The 22,419-nt window shown below is 34.9% G+C and overlaps 1 protein-coding gene across 1 annotated transcript; it reads right to left on the reverse strand.

The window, feature by feature from the left end:
* Nucleotides 1-664: 664 nt before the first annotated feature.
* On the reverse strand, nt 665-21,559 carry LOC136419966 (follicle-stimulating hormone receptor-like). Its single transcript, XM_066406577.1, has 16 exons — nt 21,387-21,559; nt 21,206-21,280; nt 18,598-18,672; nt 16,899-16,976; nt 15,973-16,047; nt 13,952-14,020; nt 13,352-13,420; nt 13,227-13,301; nt 13,053-13,170; nt 6,750-6,904; nt 4,819-4,963; nt 4,608-4,756; nt 4,219-4,355; nt 3,970-4,057; nt 3,511-3,782; nt 665-1,290 (listed from the first exon to the last, which is right to left on the reverse strand). The coding sequence occupies exons 1-16, from the start codon at nt 21,473-21,475 to the stop codon at nt 779-781; spliced, it is 2,181 nt and encodes a 726-aa protein (XP_066262674.1). The 5' UTR covers nt 21,476-21,559; the 3' UTR covers nt 665-778.
* Between the last annotated feature and the right edge of the window lie 860 nt (nt 21,560-22,419).

Consider the following 22,419-nt stretch of genomic DNA (forward strand, 5'->3'; position numbering starts at 1 on the left):
AGTTGCGACCCGCATTTTGTCTATTAACACAGAATTTAGGATTTTCCTTGAATTTGTACTAACTTTTTACAGCAAAACATTAAATAGTACAATGTGTCGGTCTCCCTGCAAGGCCATCAAGCTAGCTTGTTTCTATGGGAAGTAAGCGGAGCCATGCAGTTGTTTAATACAAATAATAAACATACCGGGAATTTTCTTGGTTCTCTAAATTCATTTCCAGTTAAAATTTTGAGCATTTTTGTGTATTTTTTTAGCTTTTTAGCTCGCATTGGCGCAACTGAAAGCGTTTTTAATTAGTTTAGGGTGTGTGTAACCTCTGAAACGATTGGTTCTAGCAGTAAATAGAACAGTAAGTTTACTCATTTTTTGGTATTTAAAAGAGGACAAAGGGAGAGTTTATTAATTAGTAATTAAAAAAAAAAACAAAAATATGTCTGAAGTGGAACAGGAAGAGCAACGATGAGGAACATAATGTGTGCAAGAATGATAGGACCATATAGTGTTTCTGTTTCCAGAGATGTACAGGACGTTTTACTTTAACTTCGCGCGTCACGTCATGTAAAAAGAAGTGGAAAATAAAATTGAGTTTCCTCTATAAACGTGATTAAATCGTCAGTCGTGAGGCGCAAAGTTTAAACACCCTGTACATTCCAATTCTCTTCTCGTTATCATGATCATTATAAAGTGAAGAGAGAGTATAACCTCCATGGAACTGAAACATTTTTGCTGTCTCTTAGTCACCTGTTTTTTCGTTATTCGATCCTTTGCCTCCTACCACTTACAAACTAGTACAATCCTTATACTCCACCTTCCTAAACCCGTTCTCAAACCCCCCGCAATTCGTAATAGGCAAATCCACGTTCACATTACTCACATTCGTCACTAACGAATTCCTGTTGGTGTTACTCGACTTACTGATACTCCGAATCACCCCGTTGGGCCTCTTTCCGCATGACGTATATGGCACGGGCTTGCCCCTAATAGCCCCCCGATTAGAGTAGGCGTGCTCTTTGCACATGCCCATGCGCCCCATTAAAATGAAAAAGTCCTTGCGGTACTGCTGCGTCAAGATAGCATAGAGGCAGGGGTTGGCGCACGAATTCAGTGGATAGACGAAGACCAGGAGGATCTTGGTTTGGGTCACAGTGATCAGGGGGTAGCCTAGGAGTGCTGTGATGCCAAAGAAGGCGATGGGGGAAAGACAGGCGAAGTCGGTGAAGACCAGGAGAGCCATTTTTTTGGCCACGGTTTGGTCGTTACGTACTGAGTTGGCGATGCCGGAGTTGGCTCCTGAAAAAACAACTAAGTCTGTATAGATTAAGTAACTAGTTATTTGTCTAGCCTTAATCTTCAGTGTAATCGCATGGGTTTGATAATACTAATTATTTATCGCATTACATTATTTACACTCATAGCTGTCAAAAGCGCCTAGAATTGGTAATGTATTCCGAACTATTTCGTCAACAGTTATGTTGGAAAATAAGCACACGTTGTATCTATATCAAAAACAATAGTGAATTTCATATTTTGGAGCTCAACTTCATAATATCTTGAAAAAGTGCATAAATTCAGCAAACACTATAGGTTCAAAACAGCACAGTTATCATTACTATTCAGTGCTAAATTTGTGTTAAATAAATAAGTAGAAGATTAAAACGATTCACAAAGGGGCCTTACAGTGTGATTGAAAAGACTACGAATTTTTACTGGGTAAGTAAGTAGCGTATTTTATATTTCAGCGCTTTTGGGGAGGAAAAAGCGCCATGCACCTTAAAATTTATGCTTCATTTTGACCCGAGGCCTTACTCATATTAAGGAAAAAAATATCAATATAGAGACTTGACTATAGCAAATTTAAGTCACTTCTGATTCTCTAAAATAAAGAATAAATGAAAAAAATAGACAAAAATAATCAATTCGTGACAAACGTGAATAAACAAATTGTCCGCGTTGCTTAAAAACAGAGTTGTGAACTATCAATACTCGGGTGCCATCTATCGGAATGCGCCTTTTACTACTTATATGAGAGATCGTTATAAAACCTGTTCACTGGTGGCTTGAATATTTAACTGCGTTTCCGTGGATAAACCCTTTCAAAATGTTTAAATTATTAGATTATTATTCTATTAATAAATCATTTTATCATGTATAAATGTTGAATCATTCTTTATGCGTTTTTTTAAAGCTGTACTTCATCAATTCAAATTAGCACAGAACGTTTCAACATTATCTTAGTTTATCAAGGCGGAATAGATACGCTTGAAAAATAGATGAAACCTCTTCTTGGGTTTCATGGAATTAATGACCTTTTTCCTGAGAAAGTCGCTCAGTAGTATCACCTTTTTCTTAAAAGAGGTTTGCAGCTATAATGGCAGAGAGTGCGATTAGAGTTTTTTCATCCTGAATTAACTTATTGAAGTTTTGAATAAATTACGGATTTCTAATATCTCAACAATATTGTCCATCCAAAACAGTATATTAAAAACTGTAATAAAATAATAAATTAATAATATATTAGAATGCCCCTTTCATGTGTAGTGAACGTGAATAGTATATAGGGAGAGATCTTTATCAGGAGTTTCATTTGGAAGCACGAAATTAGTAAGTGAAATTGGTTGCTGCCCAATTCTTTAGGTAAAAAAGGGATGGTAGAATTTGAGAATTTATAGTAATGAAATCAGGAGCCTAAAGCATCATATTAAGTATATAATTTGTTTAGGGATATCATTGACTCTGAGTTTTGAAGTCATAATTCCTGCATTTATGAAGAAATTTTGTCTGTAAAAGCAAATTTGGCGGAAAAATTATGGCACATCAAGAAGAACCCGATCTAATGCGTTTTTTAGTTTTTTTGAAGCTTTGATTTAAAGAATGATATACTGCAGCTAGAATACAATGCGTCAGTAGTTGCCAAGCTACGCTTTTTTATTATGTTTCATATTATTTTCATTTTAATGACGCAGCTCTAAATGAAAAAAGTAGCAGGGAAAGCTCCTTTCCGCAAGATGCAGCCATAATGACGTTCTTCAGATCCTTTTATCATCTTACCGATTTATGCTTAAAAATATGATATCAAAAGAATAAGGAACTCATTGTCCAGAAGATCAGACGTTGTCTCTACATAGAAAATAATAAAAAATAATTTAAAAATCGATAGTACGTCGCTTCACTTCATCAAGCTTAAACCTGTAAGCAATCGTTGACACTTTTATATCCTCTTTCAAAGATTTCCCGTAGGGCTGAGAATAAAATATGGTAATCGCGGTAAATTTACTCTCGATAGGCTTTCAAATGAAAAGCGTCCGAAAGGAACTTCATTAAAGTCACTTTTCTTTTATTAGTTTTTTATTTTTCCACACAAATTATTCACATTTTAAGTCTCCGAGTAAATTGCAACGTGGCAATGTTTACATGTTTTAAGAACTAACGTGACGGACAAGAGCCTAAGAAGCTCGCGATGTGACAGGAATGTTGCCATGTGGTGACTAATTTAATTGGGTTTTAACTTACCAGATCTGATTGTCCGGTACATGCTCCCGTAACACACACAAATCACAGTGAAGGCCATACAATTGATTATCAATAGTGTGGATAAATAAGCCGCATCCAGATTGTTCTTTGACTCGAGAGGAAGGCAGATACTGGTTCTAGCATAGCTGCTGATGCCTCTTAAGGGCAAGAAGGCCATGAAAATGGCCCCCACCCAGCCGACGGCCATTATTTTCACTGACGTTCTCAATTTGAGACGTCTGTTTAGGTGAGCTGCCCACGTGATAGTGCACCTATATGTAAAAAATGAACAAAAATGAGCCGAAATGAGTCCAAAAAACTTTATTAAAATAGAAACTTGAAGCAAATGTGGTGGGGCTAAGGCGCTTGCTTTAGCCCTGGTATCTTTGCCAGGGCGCCACCTTTATCATACAAACAAGCGCTATTCGACAAATGAAAATTTCATAAGAAATTACTTACCAGCGCTCTAGTGTAATAACGGCGAGTGTGTAGACCGACAAAACGTTACCAAACGTAGTCAAAAAACCGGCAACATTGCATCCATAACCTGTAACAAGGTCAAGTAAATTAAACCACACGGCCGCTGCGCCCTTAAATTCCATATACATGGAATATCGTGCGTGATGTGGGTTTTAAAAGCTTTGAAAATTGAATTAAAGTTTAAATGAGGGGAATAATCCGGGCGGAAAATTCTGAATGTAGTCTTACCTTCCTGCCACTGGATGGCAAAATTGAAATAAGCGCCGATTGAATGGGCATCGATTCCCGCTAAAAGAAGCAAATGGACGCCAATGCACAAATCGGCCACTGCGAGGTTGCACATGAGGAATTTTGACACTGACAATCTATGGAAAAACACAATTTGATAAAATATAATACACACCTTTTAAGGACCACTAGATCAATCTGCCGGCAACTTTACCTAGAAGATAATTTCCGTGGAAGCAATGAAATCCACTCATACTCCATCCTTATTTCAACGTTTCCTCGGGTATTATATTCTTGGTCGAGTTGCCAGGAATTTATTGCCTCTAAGTTATTTTCATCTTAGCGTCAGTCAACTTTAACTTTCGGTAAAGTTATTAACTCAAACTAACCTGAACTGGGAGGTTCCAATAACGATCAAGACAAACAGATTTCCTATAACAGAAGAATGGGCAATGATCCACACTGGTACTCTCAAGCCCCAGTTGCCCATAAGATCTTCGCATGGGTTGAAGGCATCCGGATTCGGATAACAATGTACCTTATTGATCAGTAAACTAATAATTTAATCAGTGCAGAGCTAATTTAACTACGTATAGTTACTTCTTTGAAATTCACTTTGTGCATCACGTTGTTACATTGTGCCTTCACTGAAACTTGTGCTTCTTTGGCTTGCCACTTCTCTCCAGTATTTTCGTCTTTTGTGTAATTCATTTCGGAATTCGTGGAAAAGTGACGTCCAGAGAGACTAGAAAATATAAGTTTTATCATTAAGTCCCGGATTCGTAGCCATCTGAATGTAAAACTATAGGTTTTTATAAATAATTCTTCAGGGTGTGATATTGTATGAAAATCAGGGGTCTAACACAGGAACTGAGGAATTGTGAAAAATTTGATACTCTTGACTAAAGCCTTGTAGCACCACCGGCGTAGCATAGATATGTCATAAAGATGAATGACAAATTTTAGTTTGGTTGATTTTCAATTCTTTCTAAATACGTCCACTGGACACTCGTGATCCCTGGAAAATAGAACGATTTTCTAGATTTCAGAATGTGTAAGTTCGGTGACGTGCCATGATTCCAGGGCAGAAATAATTTTTTTCAAAAACAGGTTCCACAATCCTTGGAAATACTTAAAAATAGGTGATTTTTAGCAGAAATGATAACTTAACGCAATTGTAAGTATAGCATCAAATTTCAAGGGTTTACGATTATGGTAAAAGGAACGAGCATTTCGTTAAACAGTCTTTTTTTAAATACAAGACATGAAGGTGATTATTGACTGTAAATTTTTATGAAGCGCTTTAAGGGCTAACAACCCCTATTTCAAAAATTCCTACTCCTAAAAACGGAGGTAGTCAATGAATACTTTCTTAGGGCAAACATGAGTGCATTGGCTTTCTGTTTAAACGACTTCGAAGCAATTTCTCTACGAAAACATACGGTAATAATTATTGCACTTTCCCTGGCTTAAAAGCTGGTAGATGTTGATGTTGAGCAGTGCTATAATGGGTCAATTGCAAGGCATCAAGAGAAAGAACAAATTTCGCAGCTGAGAGAAATTCCTTTAATACCTCTTCCGTTCGATTAATCTTGAGGATTTTGAATTTTTCAATACATCTAAATATGCTTCGTCAATCTTTCGCATAATGAAATATTCGATTATTCTGAAGGGCTTTTAAGATTGATAAAAGACGCGTCCAATCGTTTGCTAAATATCAATAAAAGCATCATTCAACGTATACGCGACAGACGTGGAAATTGAAATGGAAAAAGTGGAAAATCCCAACCGGAACATGGATACCCTCAAATATAAGAGAGGTTCCGCCACGGCGAGTATTTCTTCCAAATAATGTTATTAACAGCTTTATTTACGATGAGGTTTATGGTTCGCCATTGAGCTATTTTCGCAATTGCTGTTATTAAATTTCTGGAGAGCTTTTTGTATTTTAATGGATTCTTCGAGGAAGAATTGCGTTTCAGTAAGAGTTATTACTAAGGGAAAATTGTACTGAATAAAACCGATTACCATAATTACACAACCGAAACGGCGCCATCAAGCAAACCATTCATGCTCCATGTTTATTCATGACGCAGCTGTAAAGTAAACTTTCCATTAGTGACGATGACAGCTCTTCACCCGGACAAACATGTCTTTGGTTACATATTTCCAATATCCCAGCTTTATATAGAGGTCACACATGAAATCAGAGAGAACGTCTCCATTGGCCATAAATTATTTTGTTGGTCAAATTTTATATTATAGTATGAATTACTGTCATTTGCTAGAATCGTAAATAAACTGTTAATATGTTTTTCGGCCTGCAGCAACCCCGAACCCTTAGGTTATGTACCGAGCTTTGCTGAATTTATTATCCCTACACTCGGCGCTCTAAAAAAGTAGTTTCGGAACATATTTATCATCAGACAAAAAGGAATGACAAAATTCAATCACAAAGAAATATTAGGCTCAAATGACTGATAATTATTAACATAAAATTTCTAAAATTTCTTTCTTACATCGAAACATACCTTATGATGGATTTGTTATTCTTACAGGCCTCTTGCAGGGCCTCCATCTTCTTTAGACTGTTCAAATGCCTCTCATGTTCTTCAGGATCGTGGGTCTTCGGGTATTTAAAGGCGCAACAGTGGTAGGGGTAAGTGAGATAAGCTTCTGTTATAGCCTGCAACAAGAAAAAAATTTAAATTAAATTATGGCAAACCCAACTTCTGGCTCTTGTAATAATACCCTGCTTTGCATGCCCTTCCATTAATGCCTACCAGCCTCTAAAGAGGTTTTCCGGGCTATAATTCAAGTACTAAATCTCAATGCTGGTGCTTCCCTAATCGTAGAAATTATAGCCCTTTACCACAAGCTATTGTATCTATTCCCAAGTCTAATCAATCCCATGCACTGGATGCAAGAACCGCTTACATAGCGCTTATATATGGAATAACTGTTAGATATTATTATATAAGGAATTCCGTATCAGTAATTAATTTCTTGTAGCATTCTGAACTAGCTATTATGTACTTAAACTCAATGAGGTTATTATGTCATTAAATATTGCTACGTAGCTATTTTCCAAAATTGTACAGAAGAACAATAAAACAATGTTTTTTTTTTAAGTTTTCTCTGCATGAACTTCAATGAACATTAATTCTAAAACTTCCGAGTGCACCTAACCGAATCTTGCCAAAGGGAATGTAGTACAAGGTAATTTTAATTCGGAGTGAGTTGGAAAACTTCCAGCAGCTTTCTTCACTCCTTTAAGGGTTTTAAATTAGGGTCCGTTAAATGTAGGTCACAAGTTAGATTTAAAAGTTACGTCTATACCTGCGAGTTTAAATGTTACTTCATTTCTGGAAAATAATATGAAGTTCTTAAAAAGTTTATTTCCTCGAAGAGGGTTTTTTGCAGCTCTTTTACACCGCACTTGATGACTAGAATTTTCTATCGCCCCTGCTGTAATGACTCCTCTTGATTAGTCGCTGTAAAACTTTAATCCGCCAATCTTGGCGCAGTTAACTGTTGCCTGCATAAGGAGTTTTGGGAAGTGAGTGAAGAATAAGAGTGGAGAAATAGTGACACTGTGGAAGTGATGGTGTGAATCGAGTGATTTCAGAAAAATTATAACTAAATATAAATCTCGCAATTTGCCATAAATAACATTACAGTTACCTCGGCTTTAAAAGACTACATAAGAAAACAAATTTAAACATTTGGCAACGTTGGTAAAGGCTGTTATTCACGGGCTTGGAAATGGCATTCACTTGAAACTGCTCACATGCAGTGTTGCCGCTACCATATTAAATTCCTCGAAACACAACAGCGTTTTAGGAATCAGGAGAAAAATACGAAAGCATTCAAAAATTGGCTTGCTAAGAAAATACACAATCCATCAATGACAAAGTAATGTTAGCTTATTTTGCTGAAAAGAATGTGACACTAAAGGCTCTTGGAAGTTTATGCACTTTATATTCAATGTTAAAAGCAACCATTTTTCTACATGAATTCATCGATATTTTCAAGTTTTCAATCTTGATAGCTCTAAAGGAAATATTTTTTATTCATAGCGCAATCATAACATTTTTCTTCTTTTACGTTGCAATGACATTGAGGATATCATGGACCTTTCGACGGGTGCTCTATAACATGGATATAAGTGACATCGAAAATCGCGGACATTATATGGAAAATTTACACACACTAAAACTAACATTTAAAGGACATTTACAGTAATTAACCAAAAAGAAAAACAACGTAAAACTTTCAGATTTGAGAGAATGATAGAAGAAATTAGAGTATTACTATGATAAAATTAGCTAATTCGGCAGATTCCATGTTGCCCATTTCTACGAATTTTAGCGAGCGAACTTGAAAAAACGACATCGAGGAACTTCATTGCGATATTCTTTTTAGGGGCATGACAGTGCGATAAATTTATCATTTTGATTGCGAAATACAAGGCAATAAAAATAAACATGTTAAATCTAATAGAGATAGAGCTCCTACTTTACGAGTCATAGCATAAGCTCTGTTTAGAGTTATGTGGTAGGCATCCTAGAAATAAATAATAGGTCCTACCTCATTTCAATGAAATCTCTCGGGAACTCAATGAATCGGGGAAACGTTTGTCACGTAGCGAAAGATAATATTACATTAAGAGCAAATGGTGGTTTTCGATAAAGCAATTTGTCCCAAAAGTTTCCGGAAGAAGTATTTTGAAGTTTCATTCAAATTTGCATTTTTGACTAAGGAAATCGACAATATTTTGTAAGAAATGCTTTTCGTTGAGGTATCTTCCAAATATTTATCTTACTCCTGTGATGTAACCTCCTGCTCCTGTTCTATACGTCTCGTAAATCTTTTATAGCTGTTTGAGACTTGAAGGAATGTATTGAAACATTTCCGGGCTAAATTACGATTTAAGGCATGCACAGCTCTTATTTGTAGAAAGTGAAAAATCGTATAAATCAAAAGAAAATTCAGGAACAGGAAGCTCTTGCACAGGAGCGCCAAAACCAGTCTTGTTCGCTGCCAATATAGATGAAGGCAACACCAGCTAATTTAAAACAAGATTGCAACTGTCTTCCTAGAACTATACAGGGTGTCCCAGATAAGGATGAACAGCATGGGGATCTTGGAAACGGTAATAGATACAAAATGGTTTAAATTGGGAAAAAGTTGGGCAATTTAAAGCAAATTAATAATCTGTTTTTATATCGACGAAATTCCGAATGGTTACGAAGATATCCGGAAAAAAACGAATTTGGCGGTTTTCGTTTTTTGCAAATAACTCTTATACGGTTATAGTTAGAGGAATAAAAGTTTTACATTATTAAAGCACTTTTTTGAGAACTGTTTAGCAGTGTTGCCAGTTTTCTTGTTACATCCTTACTTTCGGAGAAAAATGAGTAAACTTTTGATTTAAGGTTTTACAACTTTTAAATAATGTTGACGTTTCCACAGCATTCATTTATTTAATGTGCACCATTACTATAAGTCAAAATCATGGCCTACTTATCAAAAAATGCTTTAATGGCTATAACTCATAGAGTTTCTGAGAAAAATATTAAATGTAATGCATGGCTGAAAACGGAATTTTATGATGATTTTGAAAATATAAATAATTGATATCACGCCCATATGAAAATCAAAAGTTTACTCATTTTTCTCTGAAAGTAAGGATGTAACAAGAAAACTGGCAACACTGCTAAACAGTTCTCAAAAAAGTGCTTTAATAATGTAAAACTTTTATTCCTCTAACTATAACCGTATAAGAGTTATTTGCAAAAAACGAAAACCGCCAAATTCGTTTTTTTCCGGATATCTTCGTAACCATTCGGAATTTCGTCGATATAAAAACAGATTATTAATTTGCTTTAAATTGCCTAACTTTTTCCCAATTTAAACCATTTTGTATCTATTACCGTTTCCGAGATCCCCATGCTGTTCATCCTTATCTGGGACACCCTGTATAGTTATTTCATAAGACATGTGTAACGTGCTGTACTTCAAAATTTTATTAGATCATCATGTCCCCCCTTCAGGGTTCCATTATTTTGTTTTCGAAGGGAATTTGCATAGCGTGATATGCATAAACGAGGGTGCGTTATTCGTGGTTTTCCGTCTATGACATCAGGCACATTCGCCATAACGCACACGATAGGAACATAATTCACTGGCAGATTTAGGACACAGAAACACATTTGAGTGTTCGTAAGTGCGTATGGTTAACTGTTTATTCAAGTTTGAGATTTTTTCTGCGCTCTTTTATATCTGCTGAGAATAGCAGTGCAGCACGTAACATTGTCGTCAATCAGCATTTTCCTTACGGTTTTTCGACGGCGCATGTAAACGAAAAATGTTATTTGGCTCCCCGTATGATGATCCAAATTCTAAATTGAAGTCGGTCAATCGTGTGCTTAGATGAATAAACGATGACGAAGCCTCCCTGGAAATGCCCGAACCTTTGTTTTCCCTCTTCGTCTATGAATTTTAATGAGATAAAAAAAGACAACAAAACATTTTTTAGTTTTTCTGATCTCGTTTTTGTTTTATTTTGGCGCTCATTTTAGAATTATTGTTAATTTTGTAGAATATCAAGTATTGAGAATATCTTCGGGAAAATCGCGAAAAATCATATAAAACTGTAAGTATACTAAACGAAACTTTGAGAATAAATTGTTTGAGGATGTTTTTGAAGTTGAAAAGAGTAGAACTCGCAGAGAACTTAGTAATTTCGATGCTTCAGAGTGCAGAAGTGCGGGCGCTGGATGTGAAGGATAACTTCTTTTTACTTTTTGCGACAGAAAAGTTGCACTTACGTGACTAAATAAATCTCTCCAAATTTTCTTAATAATTAACGAAAATAATCGCTTCACAAAATAATTTTCCATACAATTTAGATTTTTATGCCGAAAAGGTTTATGAAAAGATAAACGAAAATTTGACGAGATTGATATTGACCGCATGGGCAGGCGACCCTCTTTGCTCTCCATAAGAGGCTGCATACAATGTTGCCGTTGTTATGTCAAATTCTTTGATGCAATTATTATGTTCAGGGAATCTTTTTTCTTCTTCTTCTTTTGGGTCCTTTTAACGATCCTATGATAATCTCAAATTTTCCAACGTAATACATACTCGGTTTAACTGAAGTAATTGAGTCGAAAATTTGGTTTAATTTACCGTGAACGGCTTATACGTAATAAAACAAGTGCATTGCAAATTATCGACTATTTCGGGCAACATGCATGAATGCAATTTGATAATTTTTTTTTAATTCAAATTGTATGAATACATATTGGTTTAAAATTATCCAGAATTTTCGATGCACGAGTTACATTTGCAGAGTGTTGCATGAATCTCATGCTACGATTTTATGAAACCTTTATAGAATTGTTGACTCGTAGACATTGTCAGAGAAAGATTCAATGTCTGTTACCGTATGTAAAATGAAATATTTCATTTTTATTGTAGAGAAACTGGTGAATAAAATTCTCTTGGAAATATATCATATCGACTTTAAGGGCGACCCCATTATTCCATTTAAAATAATTTCACAGTTCCAGCTGCATTATTGTTTTGGGTTATTGTTTTAGTTAAGTTGTTACTAGTTGCCACGTCCTAGGATTACGAACGGATTAAAATGTTGGAGGTCTGAAAATATCGGGCATAAAAGATTAAAATAGAGGGTTAGTGTTATCAGGTAAAATGCTCTATGAAATATTTGCAGATTTTGAGCATGTCCGTACTTGCCAATATCTGAATCTGAATTTGGACAAATCGTCGGTATCAAACGTTTCCCGGACCCCTAAGATTTTTGATTTTATAAGTGCTTTTTCTAAATTAATCGAAAATTAGAGCTTATTGGAAGTTAAGTTAGAGGTGAGCCTAAAAATAATTGACTTGTACCGGGTGTATTATTTGAGTATGCCTACTAGGAGGAAATTGGTATTGATACCTTGAACGCGAAATATCACCTTAGCTGGTAATTATTTTGAGCAATTTCACGTTGTTTGTAGAATCTCGGAAACCAACAACCATTTGGCAGCGCTGTTTACGGCTTATCAAAAGCCCCCAAAAGTGATTACTTTATTCCATTTAACCGATTTTGTAACTCTTGACATTTCGGAAATAGCAATATTGGGCACACCTATACCTCGTATACCCCATATTTGAAAATATTTAAATTAAAATCTCAGTTCTTCAGTTATTATTCGAAAAATTCGCTTTTTTACTTTAAATAAAAACTGAGTTCCATTTACGGAAATTCTGTAATACGGTAACAGCTGCAGCTGGAGAATTAATGTGGCTCGAAGTGCCCTGGTAGGAATAATAGCTGAGACACATTGCGAATGTAGTTCGGAGTATATTCTGGGCCATTTTGCTATAAATAATTCCGCTTCAAAGCAGAACACTTGCATGAAAGGTTTACGAGGGGTGAAGTATGGATCCTTGATCCTTGGTATTTGACAGGGTCTGTTTACTTTTTAAATATTTCTTAAAGTGTAAATATGCCAAAAATTAACCTTCTCTTAAACGATCCCATAGGATGAAAATTTATCGCCTAGCAACCGTTTAAAGGGATGTGCGCTGGCACTCCATTTTATTCGCAAACAAGCTTAAAGGGCACAGGATAGGTATCTATACATGCGGATAATTTACATCACACGTGTGCCTTTTTGAGGATTTGAAGCTCATCAATTGAAATTAAGTATAAGAGGTTCTAATTATTATTAGATGTAACGTCCGCAAAATGGAACGTGTGTGAGTAAAACAAATGTTTGCTAAATTCAAGCTAATTTAAATTAGCTTCGGGCCCCTACCTTGAAATTGTAAACTGAAGGGAATACCTTCATGGAGTACGTATCTTCAATTTTTAAGATATCTATTTCATGCAGTCCTTCAGTAGGCAGCACTGTCACTGACGTATCTGATAGATCTCTACAATGATGCGAACTCTCAACACTAGAAACTACTTAACAACTGATGAAACTTACAGGCGTCTCAGATTCTGCAACTTCCTGAACGCCTTTCTGTGTAGTATCTTTAATTTCCTGTTGCCCCTCAAAACTCTGCAATCGATTTATGTAATTAAAACATTATTGTTTAATTCGCAACTTACATTACAGCAATTTGGGAATTCGCAAAAGCCTCTTCTTCCACCTCTTGAATCTCGTTGTAACTTAAAGTCCTAAAGTGACAAAAAACTTGTTTGTGCACCTAACAATGAAAATTGTGTTTAACCATTAAGGCCTATTATCCATTGTTTATCTAACCTTCCAGTTTTGGTGTATAGCTAAAACTATACAAACTTTGACGCTGTAACTACTTAACCACCAGCATAACTTTATAGAAATGTGCCTAATAACGGAGCACGTCTCTGAGATAAGGGTAATTTACAAGATGAGTTTCGTCTGTTATTTCAGCATCAACAGTCGGGGAATGCCCTTTTTCTCTTGGAATTACCCTTTTAAAAATATTTTCCTAAATATATTTATGGAGCTGTAAAGGCAGCCACCTTAATTATCTCGCAAATTCATATTACCACACATTTCCCTAGTGGAAATTGCTCTTTTAGTGCCTTTCATTCCTTTTTTTTTGCAGAGAAAAGGGTGAATTGACCTTTTACAAGGGTCTTGCCATTGTCTTTGAGGAAACGTGACATTTTAAAGTTGTACGTACACACACTCATACACACAAATCCTAGACATAATCTACTTACAGTTCGTTTAAAGCTACGTTGCTCACATCTCCCGAAGAGATTTTATTTATTTTGTTGTGGTCTAGGTCTCTGAAATTGAATGAGAGCTGAATAAATAATGTAACCCGTCCTGGAAAATAGATCATAGCGTTGAGAGTAATGTAGGAAATGTAGTTAAAGGATAAAAAAGAAAAAACTCCCTCCACACTGCTTTGTCTACTCAAAATAGTAAAAATGAATTTTGTACTAACATACACTTTCTAGTTGTTGGAATTTTGTCTGTTTTAATGCAGACGACAACTTCGCATTCTTCTCTTGTTTTGAAAACGATGGTTGAAAAAATGGTGAAAATTAAACGATATTAAAATCGTTGCATCAAATTAAGTCTAAATGGAAAAAGACTCAATTTTGTACGAAAATTGTAATGGCAACATTTATCAAAGTTCCTGTAAGTCATTTCACAATCTTATTCAACTCCTTTCCTTAATCTAATTGAAGCGAATGCCAAATAACTAACGAAAATCTGGCAACGAGGTTTTCGTCTTTGGCTTTATCATTAAATTAGATAAAACTTACATGTGAAGCCTCAAAGAGAAATTTGCGACGTTGTCGGAATTTCCAGACATTTCGAAAGTGCTAACATATCTTAAAGGGGATTAATCGAGTTCCTCTATAATGAAATTATTAAAAAGTTGTCAACAGCATGCGCCAATGCAGCTTTTATTTTGCGGTTTTTAGTCAAAATAGCGGGCATTAAATTTCAATAAAGAAAAGTAGCGTTGCTTCAGTTATCCAAGGTAGCTGACATTAAGTTTTAGATTAAAAAAGGTGACGTTGTTAGAACTCTCCGGGAATTTCAAATGGGCTTTTACTTACCTGTTCATAGAAAGTCTTATCCCTCATCTTATTGAAAGTACAAGAATCAGAATTCTTCATTTTGCCGCAGAACTGTGGCAATGCCGCTTTTGCATTTTTTTCTTAGCGAAATGGCGGGCATCAACTTCCAAACAGAAGCAGACAGTGTTGTCAGAGTTCCGCGTTATTAATTTTCAAATTAGTTTATAAATTATTGTAAAACTCTCAATCCTAATCCCTTTGAAAGTAGAAAATTAAAAAATATTTAATATGGCAACGCTGCTTTTAACTTTAGTTTTTGTCAAAACCGCAAATATTAAGTCCCAAATGAAAGAAGGCGGTATTGCCAGTGTTATCTAGTTTCTTGAAAATGGCTTTTGCCTGTCTAAACATAGAAAGTCTTTCTCCTTCATTTGCCTGACTACAAGAATCAGAATTTCTCTGATTTTAACGGATCCCCCCACTAAGTGGTTTTAAAGCCAGAAGTTTAAATAAAAACCTCCGTGTTGAGATTTCCAGCAAGGGGTTTAGTTGAATCAATGGAAATGCTTTCATGTGGAACGAAATACCAATGCTGAGAACTGATAATGTAATAATTACATTAATAATGACTTTGGTGACTTCAAGGCTCCCTAAATACATCGATCATTTTCATTGAGTATTCCTGGACAATTGCTGAGCAGTTTGCATATTTTACTGTCTAATTCCTTTGGAGAGGTTTATCTGCATGCTTTAAATGAGTTCCAGGATTAACTTGAGAAATACACCAATCGTTAGATTTAAAACTTGCCTGTCAATTAATTTGAAACAAAATAGTCACGCTGCATTGCCAATTTTCTGATAACACTGGCAACAGGTAATGTTTCATTTGTCTTGAAATGTGGGTCGTTATTGATAAGATGATCCATTTAGAGAATTGATAGACACGCATGATGGTAAGTCCAATTTTAGCTATTGTATAGAACGGGATTTTCATGGAGAGCTGCAAATTGTCATAAATTAATTGTAACTACAGTTATAAACCTCTATTCTGTAACATAATTAATTACCATATAATTTTGAATATTGCCCCGACTTTGAACATTATTTTAGCCGATTATTATTGGTCTATTTAGCAGTAGCATAAATCAAGAAGATAAATTTAAATTAAATGGAAATCTTTGTGATAGATGTAGCTGTTTACTTACACCAAATGTAAAATGGATGTTGCATTCAGACCACTCAAATTGGGCATGTGCTGAAGTCCCGTGTAAACAATCCTCCTGGAAAAAGTAAATAGACCGTGTCATGTAAATAAACGGAAATTAGGTTTTGGGTGTTTCAAATGTAGTTATTTTTTGTGAATTTTATCACGGTTATTTGGTATTGGGAGACATCAAATCAATCTTATGTAAATTTTTCGTGACCATTCTGATTTTAAAAGGAATCGAATGTTACGAAGGATCAGCCCATCAGCAAAGTAAATATTGTAGAAATGGAGAAAACCTCGATTTCCCCATTGAAAAGTACTTTCAGCAAATTTGTATAAGCGCGCAGGGAAATTGTGTCTAAGCTGATGCTACTTCACAGGATCTCAAGATTTCTAATGTATGGAATTTACATCTGGATATGGTGCATGTTATTCTGAAGGGGCCACCAATCATTTCCAGAAAATAGTTCTCCATCTTAAGTAGTCCTTTTATCCGTGGATTCCTTATATTTATTAAATCCTTTAAATCCTAGAAATCGGGGTGTAAGGTAAATGCAATCTCAAGAAATCTAAAGTATCTAAGAGAAAGTTTTAAAGTCAGTTTGGGAATTCCTTAACTGTGCGGAAAAACCAGTAGTGCACATCCGTAGTTTTAACGAGCCAAAGTACGTTTTGTTGTTGTGTAAGGGACTTTAAAGACCCTTATGTACCAATATGATTAAATATTTTTTTATTGTAAGTGTAGCAATATTACAACTAATTGACGCTTTTAGACATCAAGGAACGTTATAAATTTGTCATAGTATTAATTAAAATGTATGTAGTATTAATTTTTTGGTCACCATGCATGCATCATAAAAGAAGTTTTATGCACGCGTGCATAAAACGTCGACTATGACGCATGCGTAATAAAAAGTTACTTACAACACTTTGAAGTTTGGCAAGTACGCATTGAAGACTGGGGAGGGTATTCTTAGTAGGCGAGGTGCCCTGTAGATGTCCCTAAACAAAAATTCAATCGTAAAATTATGTGTATTCTTCATTCCAAGAGAGACGATTGTGCACTTCACAGTTAACAAAATGTTTTTTTTCACTGTAAATTTTTCCCGTTGTTTTCTTAATCAGATCAAATGACTAAAATGATTAAATGCGTTCCATTTCGGAACTTGTTGCATAATGAAAACAGCCTGCTTCATTTCCTAACTTAGTTATCAGATAGAATGAGAAACAGCTACGGCTGCTGCACTTCTACTGATATGGGGAAACATATTCAAGTGCGATTTTCTTATGATTTTTTTATCACACAGCAAAGTTAGCAAAAAATTATGTATGAAATGTTCCTTAGGAAATGCTATTTTATGTAGCTCATGCCGTATTGTGGGACTTTGTTTCGCTCCCCCCGCAACATCCCACTCGTTACATAAAATTAGACGTAAATAGATTTTACGCATTTGACTAAACTTTCAAATTAATACCGAAATTTTTATCAACAATAAATTTAAAATCACAATTAATATTAACAAAATTTCATTTCATGTTTCGCCAATAAATTACCAATCCCATTTTAATGATTTCATGTCTCATTTAACATTGCTCTTTACGGCCACGTAAATCAATTTAATGTTTATTAAGGCATTACAATTCCCGAAAACGCCGACCGTATAGTCCAGTTTCATGTGTCTTTATTCGGAAGATTTGAGCCAATTTTAGGACGATTGCATCATTTTGAGACAAATTAATTAATTGTTTCTCTTGTGAAGGTTTTGGAATTGGAAAATAACCCAACGAAAGTAAATCAAAGTAAAAAGAAAAAATCAGGAATTTTTGTTTTATTTTTTAAACTCGGTAAAACAATTTAACAGCTGGTTTAACTACTGAAATTATATTACATTGAGAAAAACACTAGAGAGAACAAAATGCTGAGTGTAAATGGCAATGCAGCGTTGCTCCTTTTTTCAATTACCACATCACACAAAATTAGACATTTTATTTTTCCGTTTAATACGAAATTAATTGGATTTTTGTTTATTTTTGGACTAAATAGGGCTCGCTTCGGCCCACTTCAAAACCCAAATCTCATTCACTCCTTTATGGGTAGTAAGCAGGAGTAATCGCCCGCTTCTCATTTTACATTGAAAGTTACAAAAGAGCCGTTAATTAAAGCAAGAAAATTACCAATTCTCTGCATCTAATAGCCTGGCTCTATCTAAATTAAACAGGGTTCAATTAACGATCATTCTACCATTCATTAGACTGGGAACTGGTTTTTTTCGCAATAAAGTTTGTGTCCTTTTTTGGGGATGTAATTTTAAATTAATTAAAGGTGCGAAACAAGTTCAATTCTAGCAACGATCTAGAAGAAACGGACGTAGCAAACTTAGAAGACCGCCATGCATTAGTATCCCTATGACGTCAGAAATGTCATATGTGCGGACGCAGTTAGTGCATATTAGACGTTACAGGTCACTTTTCGCAGTAAACGGTTTCGACGCTGAAACAGTACCTCATTTGCCAAAAAGGGGGGAATAACACTTGAAAAAATAATATGCTAAATCTACTTTTTCTACGGAGTTGAATTCTAGAGAAATTGTTAATTGCAGAAGATTGTTCTAGTGTTACTTACAGAGTTTGAAGTTGCTTCAAGTTGTGAAATACCCCGGCTTCGATAAGGTGGAGCTTAGGCAAGTTCTCCAAAGTTCTGAAAAAATTGTTATTAAATAAAGTTTTAAAATTTTTGACATTTAAAAGTGTTTGACAGATATCGAAATTCCTTTCCAGTGGTGTAGCAATAGTAGCCAACTCTTATTTATTCTTTAAATTTCAAGTCAAGATGGTTCCAAATCTTTCAAATTCTTCAACCCTCTTTAAAAGACTTTCCTGATTTTTATTAGTCAAACTCATTCAAGTCAAATAATTTAAAAAAAATCCTTTTTCTACATTTGAAATGTGTACTACTCAAGATATTCATCAGTCTTTGTTCTATCTGAAAATTCGTTATCTCTTTTATACGTCCATCCTCATTGTTTCGAGAACATAAGTTCAGAGCTCAAAAGCACCCTTAATTGAGGAGTTAAGACCATATCAAATTATTACAATTTATTAATTACAAGAGAGCCCTAAGGTTAATTACACTCGGTGCAACCTAAAACTGCGAAATTTTCCTTGGCCCCGTTACTTGGGTGAAAATTGTATGCAGTGCGGAAGTTTTGGATGGCAGGTGGGATCCAATTTGAACATTTTATATAATTGTTGCTTGTTGTTTTATTTTGTATTAAATCGGTCCTTTTCAGGACCAAAGAAATTTTAAAAGAAATCAAAAGTTTTAATTTTTGATATGTTGAATCGTAAATTTCTCGAGACCTGTTGCGTTTAGATACAGGACATGGTACATGAAACACACTTAGAATTTTGCGTAGAATTCAAAAATGAAATAAAAAATAGGTGTTTCCATTCGAAAAAACAAAGTTGGCGGTCGTACCTGATTTTTGGACTACCCTGTATACATGAATTTACCATTAAAAAAAAACGCAAGAAAAAATAAAAATCGACGTGTCCGAGGATTTTGGCCGCATATGTTCGGCATCTTAGTTGCATGGACTATTCCATTCAGAACTTCCACACTGTATAATACACCCGTGTTTATTTGCAAATATGTGGGGGCCGTGAAATACTCATATGGGTCAAAGTGTACATAAATAAAAGTAGTATGTAAATGTGTTATTATGTATGAATGCATTAACAAAATAAACGGTGGGGTAAACAACCTGATCCCACACAATTTTGAACTAATACTCCAGCTGGAAATGATTGATTATAAGCTAGATAAAGACTTGCCACATAATCCATGTTTCGCTAATATAGGATAAATTTTCCATATTTTGTCATGGAGGAACAACAGCGTACGTATAAAATTAGGATACCTCAGTATAGATTTTATGATCGTTATCGTGAATATTTTAATCCTCTTTCCGATCCTCTATTTTTTATTACCAACACATCCTCACGTTAAACCTCCTCTTCTACTGCACTCTTACATCAGCGATTTTTTTGTAGACTAAAACAGGGCGCCCCGCTATTTTCAGATAATTGACACTTTCACGAAGTCGCCTCGTTACGTTTAATGGCTATAACGCCGTGTACCCTTCCTGACTGATTTATTTGATCACTCAAGACTGCACCGTTTATAAAAAAACAATTTATATAAGAAAAGCAGCTTTTGCCTTTTAACTATTTTTGTTGCCGTAAAAATAAGCATAACTGCAACTGGCTTATGAAGCTGCAAGCGCAATCCATCTCCATTTTCATTCGGCTGTGTAAATACCCTTGTCTTCAATACTGGGATATATGTTAGATAAACAAAACGTTTCTCTGCTTCGAAAATTAATCTCTTTAAGGGACAAATTATTAATAACCTGTCGACTTTAACTGCCACAGCTAATTTCTATAGAAACATAGAAGTGGGCCTCAGAATCGTTGTAACAATACGTTGATGGTTTGACCCTAACAGTGAGACATTTTCAATACCTATGTTTGCAGAGCAACTCAATCGATTCCTATTAAGAGTGATTAATTGCATTGTAAATCAATCGGATGACGACAACATTTTATTCTATCGTCAAACATGATCGCCACACACGCTTTTTCTAGTGCTTTTGCTTCATAAATCCCCAGGGAGTGTTGCAATTCCATTTGCAACCGAAGAAAATTGAACGCTTTCTGCGAGGGGGTGAGGAGTGATTGTCTCTTAAGCGGTAGATTGAGTATTGTGAAGGGAATTAATTATTCCTTTAGGGTTCTGATTGATTTAGGAAATTGACTTATACACCGAAATTGTTCAATTACAATTTGATTACTAAAATTATTCGTAGTCATCGTTTGGTTGTCGTGTATAAAGAAAATTCAATTTTCTTGACATTTTGGTGAAATTAAATTATCTGTTGAACGATTCATTTTGAGAGTTTATTCACATTTTGGCAAATTCGCAACTTAGTGTTCAAATTAATTCGAGTTAGTTTCTTCCTTTTTGGGAGTTTTAATTAGTATTAAAGTACTCTTGACAATTCTTAATCTAGAACACTTTTATCAATTGTTTCAGTGTTTTGTATCAAATTAAACCAACTGATTGGAACTTGAATTAAAACATCACCTTCTTTCGCTTAATGAATTAATTTAATTTAATAATTATAATCAGTAATTACAAGCTAACAAATTACAAAACCAAAATCACTTACAAATCACGAAGAGTCTCCGAATACTTTGACAAAGCATTCCTCTTCAAAACCTCCAGGCCGGCGTTTTGAATCGTTCTGCAAAAAGTTATGAAATGTCGACGTTTCAACAAGGCAATTTAAATTTTTATTATTCATCATAAACAAGAATGCGAATATTGCAATTATTTGTTTCTTGACTTACAGCGTATTCATTATCTGGGTCAAATTATGGGGCACATCTACCAAATCGGCGCCGAAGCAGTGACAAGAAATGTTGAACTTTTTGCGCATCTTTTCAACGGTTTCGCAAATGCAATGTCGAGTTGTTTGGTTTAGAGAGTCGGATTTCTCTCCGGAAAGGCTGGGAATGATTGATGAGACCATGTAGAGACACCTAAAACGCAAAAGAGGAGAAAAATGGTTTCTAATATACAAGTATGTGATATGCATGCTTCCTCTTTAAGATTGGTTAGATACTAATTTCTCGACGCACTCTATAAAAATATGTTGCGTAATATAGAAATCTCAAAAATGTTGTTGCAAGAACTTCATGCAAAAGAAAAACTCTTATAATAACTACTACGAGCTTCGAGTTTTCCAAAGAGGATTCACATGTAGCTCATTCTAAAAAATCACGGAGAAAAATAAATCCTCTGGTTATAACACCATAAGATGTCACACATTTTTTCCTCCGAAATAAACCAAACATAAAAGCAAATAACTGTTCTGTCTAGTTGGCATTAACAATGGTTTATGAGCAGTCAGGACACATGAGTAGATTCTGGATAAGTTTGGAGCTTTAATTGCATTTACTTTTTGTGACTGATATTTTTTATGATCGAAATGTATAAGCAAACAAAACATTTATTCGGTTTAGCATAAGGTGTGTGGGATTAGGCATGAACGTGATGGTTTATGTATTGATATTAATGAGCGAGATTCGAATAATAGTTTATCTGAGGGATTTACAGAGTTATGGTTTTTAAATTAACAATTATTATTACATTTTCTTGACATTTTGGTGGTTGGAATTCTTTCAGTAGTTTTCTTGATATTTTGGAGAGATACAATTTTTTAACATACCGGTGCTGTCAGACTCTTTTATTACGTTGCCAAATTCCTTCTGTAAAATTTATAAGTCAGATTCAAATCTTCATCCCAAAAAAACTACTTCAGATCACAGACTCTTGCGAAAAAGAACACATAATATATTTAAATTAAAATTAAATTAAACA

This window comes from Euwallacea similis, chromosome 3, assembly GCF_039881205.1.
Source record: "Euwallacea similis isolate ESF13 chromosome 3, ESF131.1, whole genome shotgun sequence".
Taxonomy (NCBI): Eukaryota; Metazoa; Arthropoda; class Insecta; order Coleoptera; family Curculionidae; genus Euwallacea; species Euwallacea similis.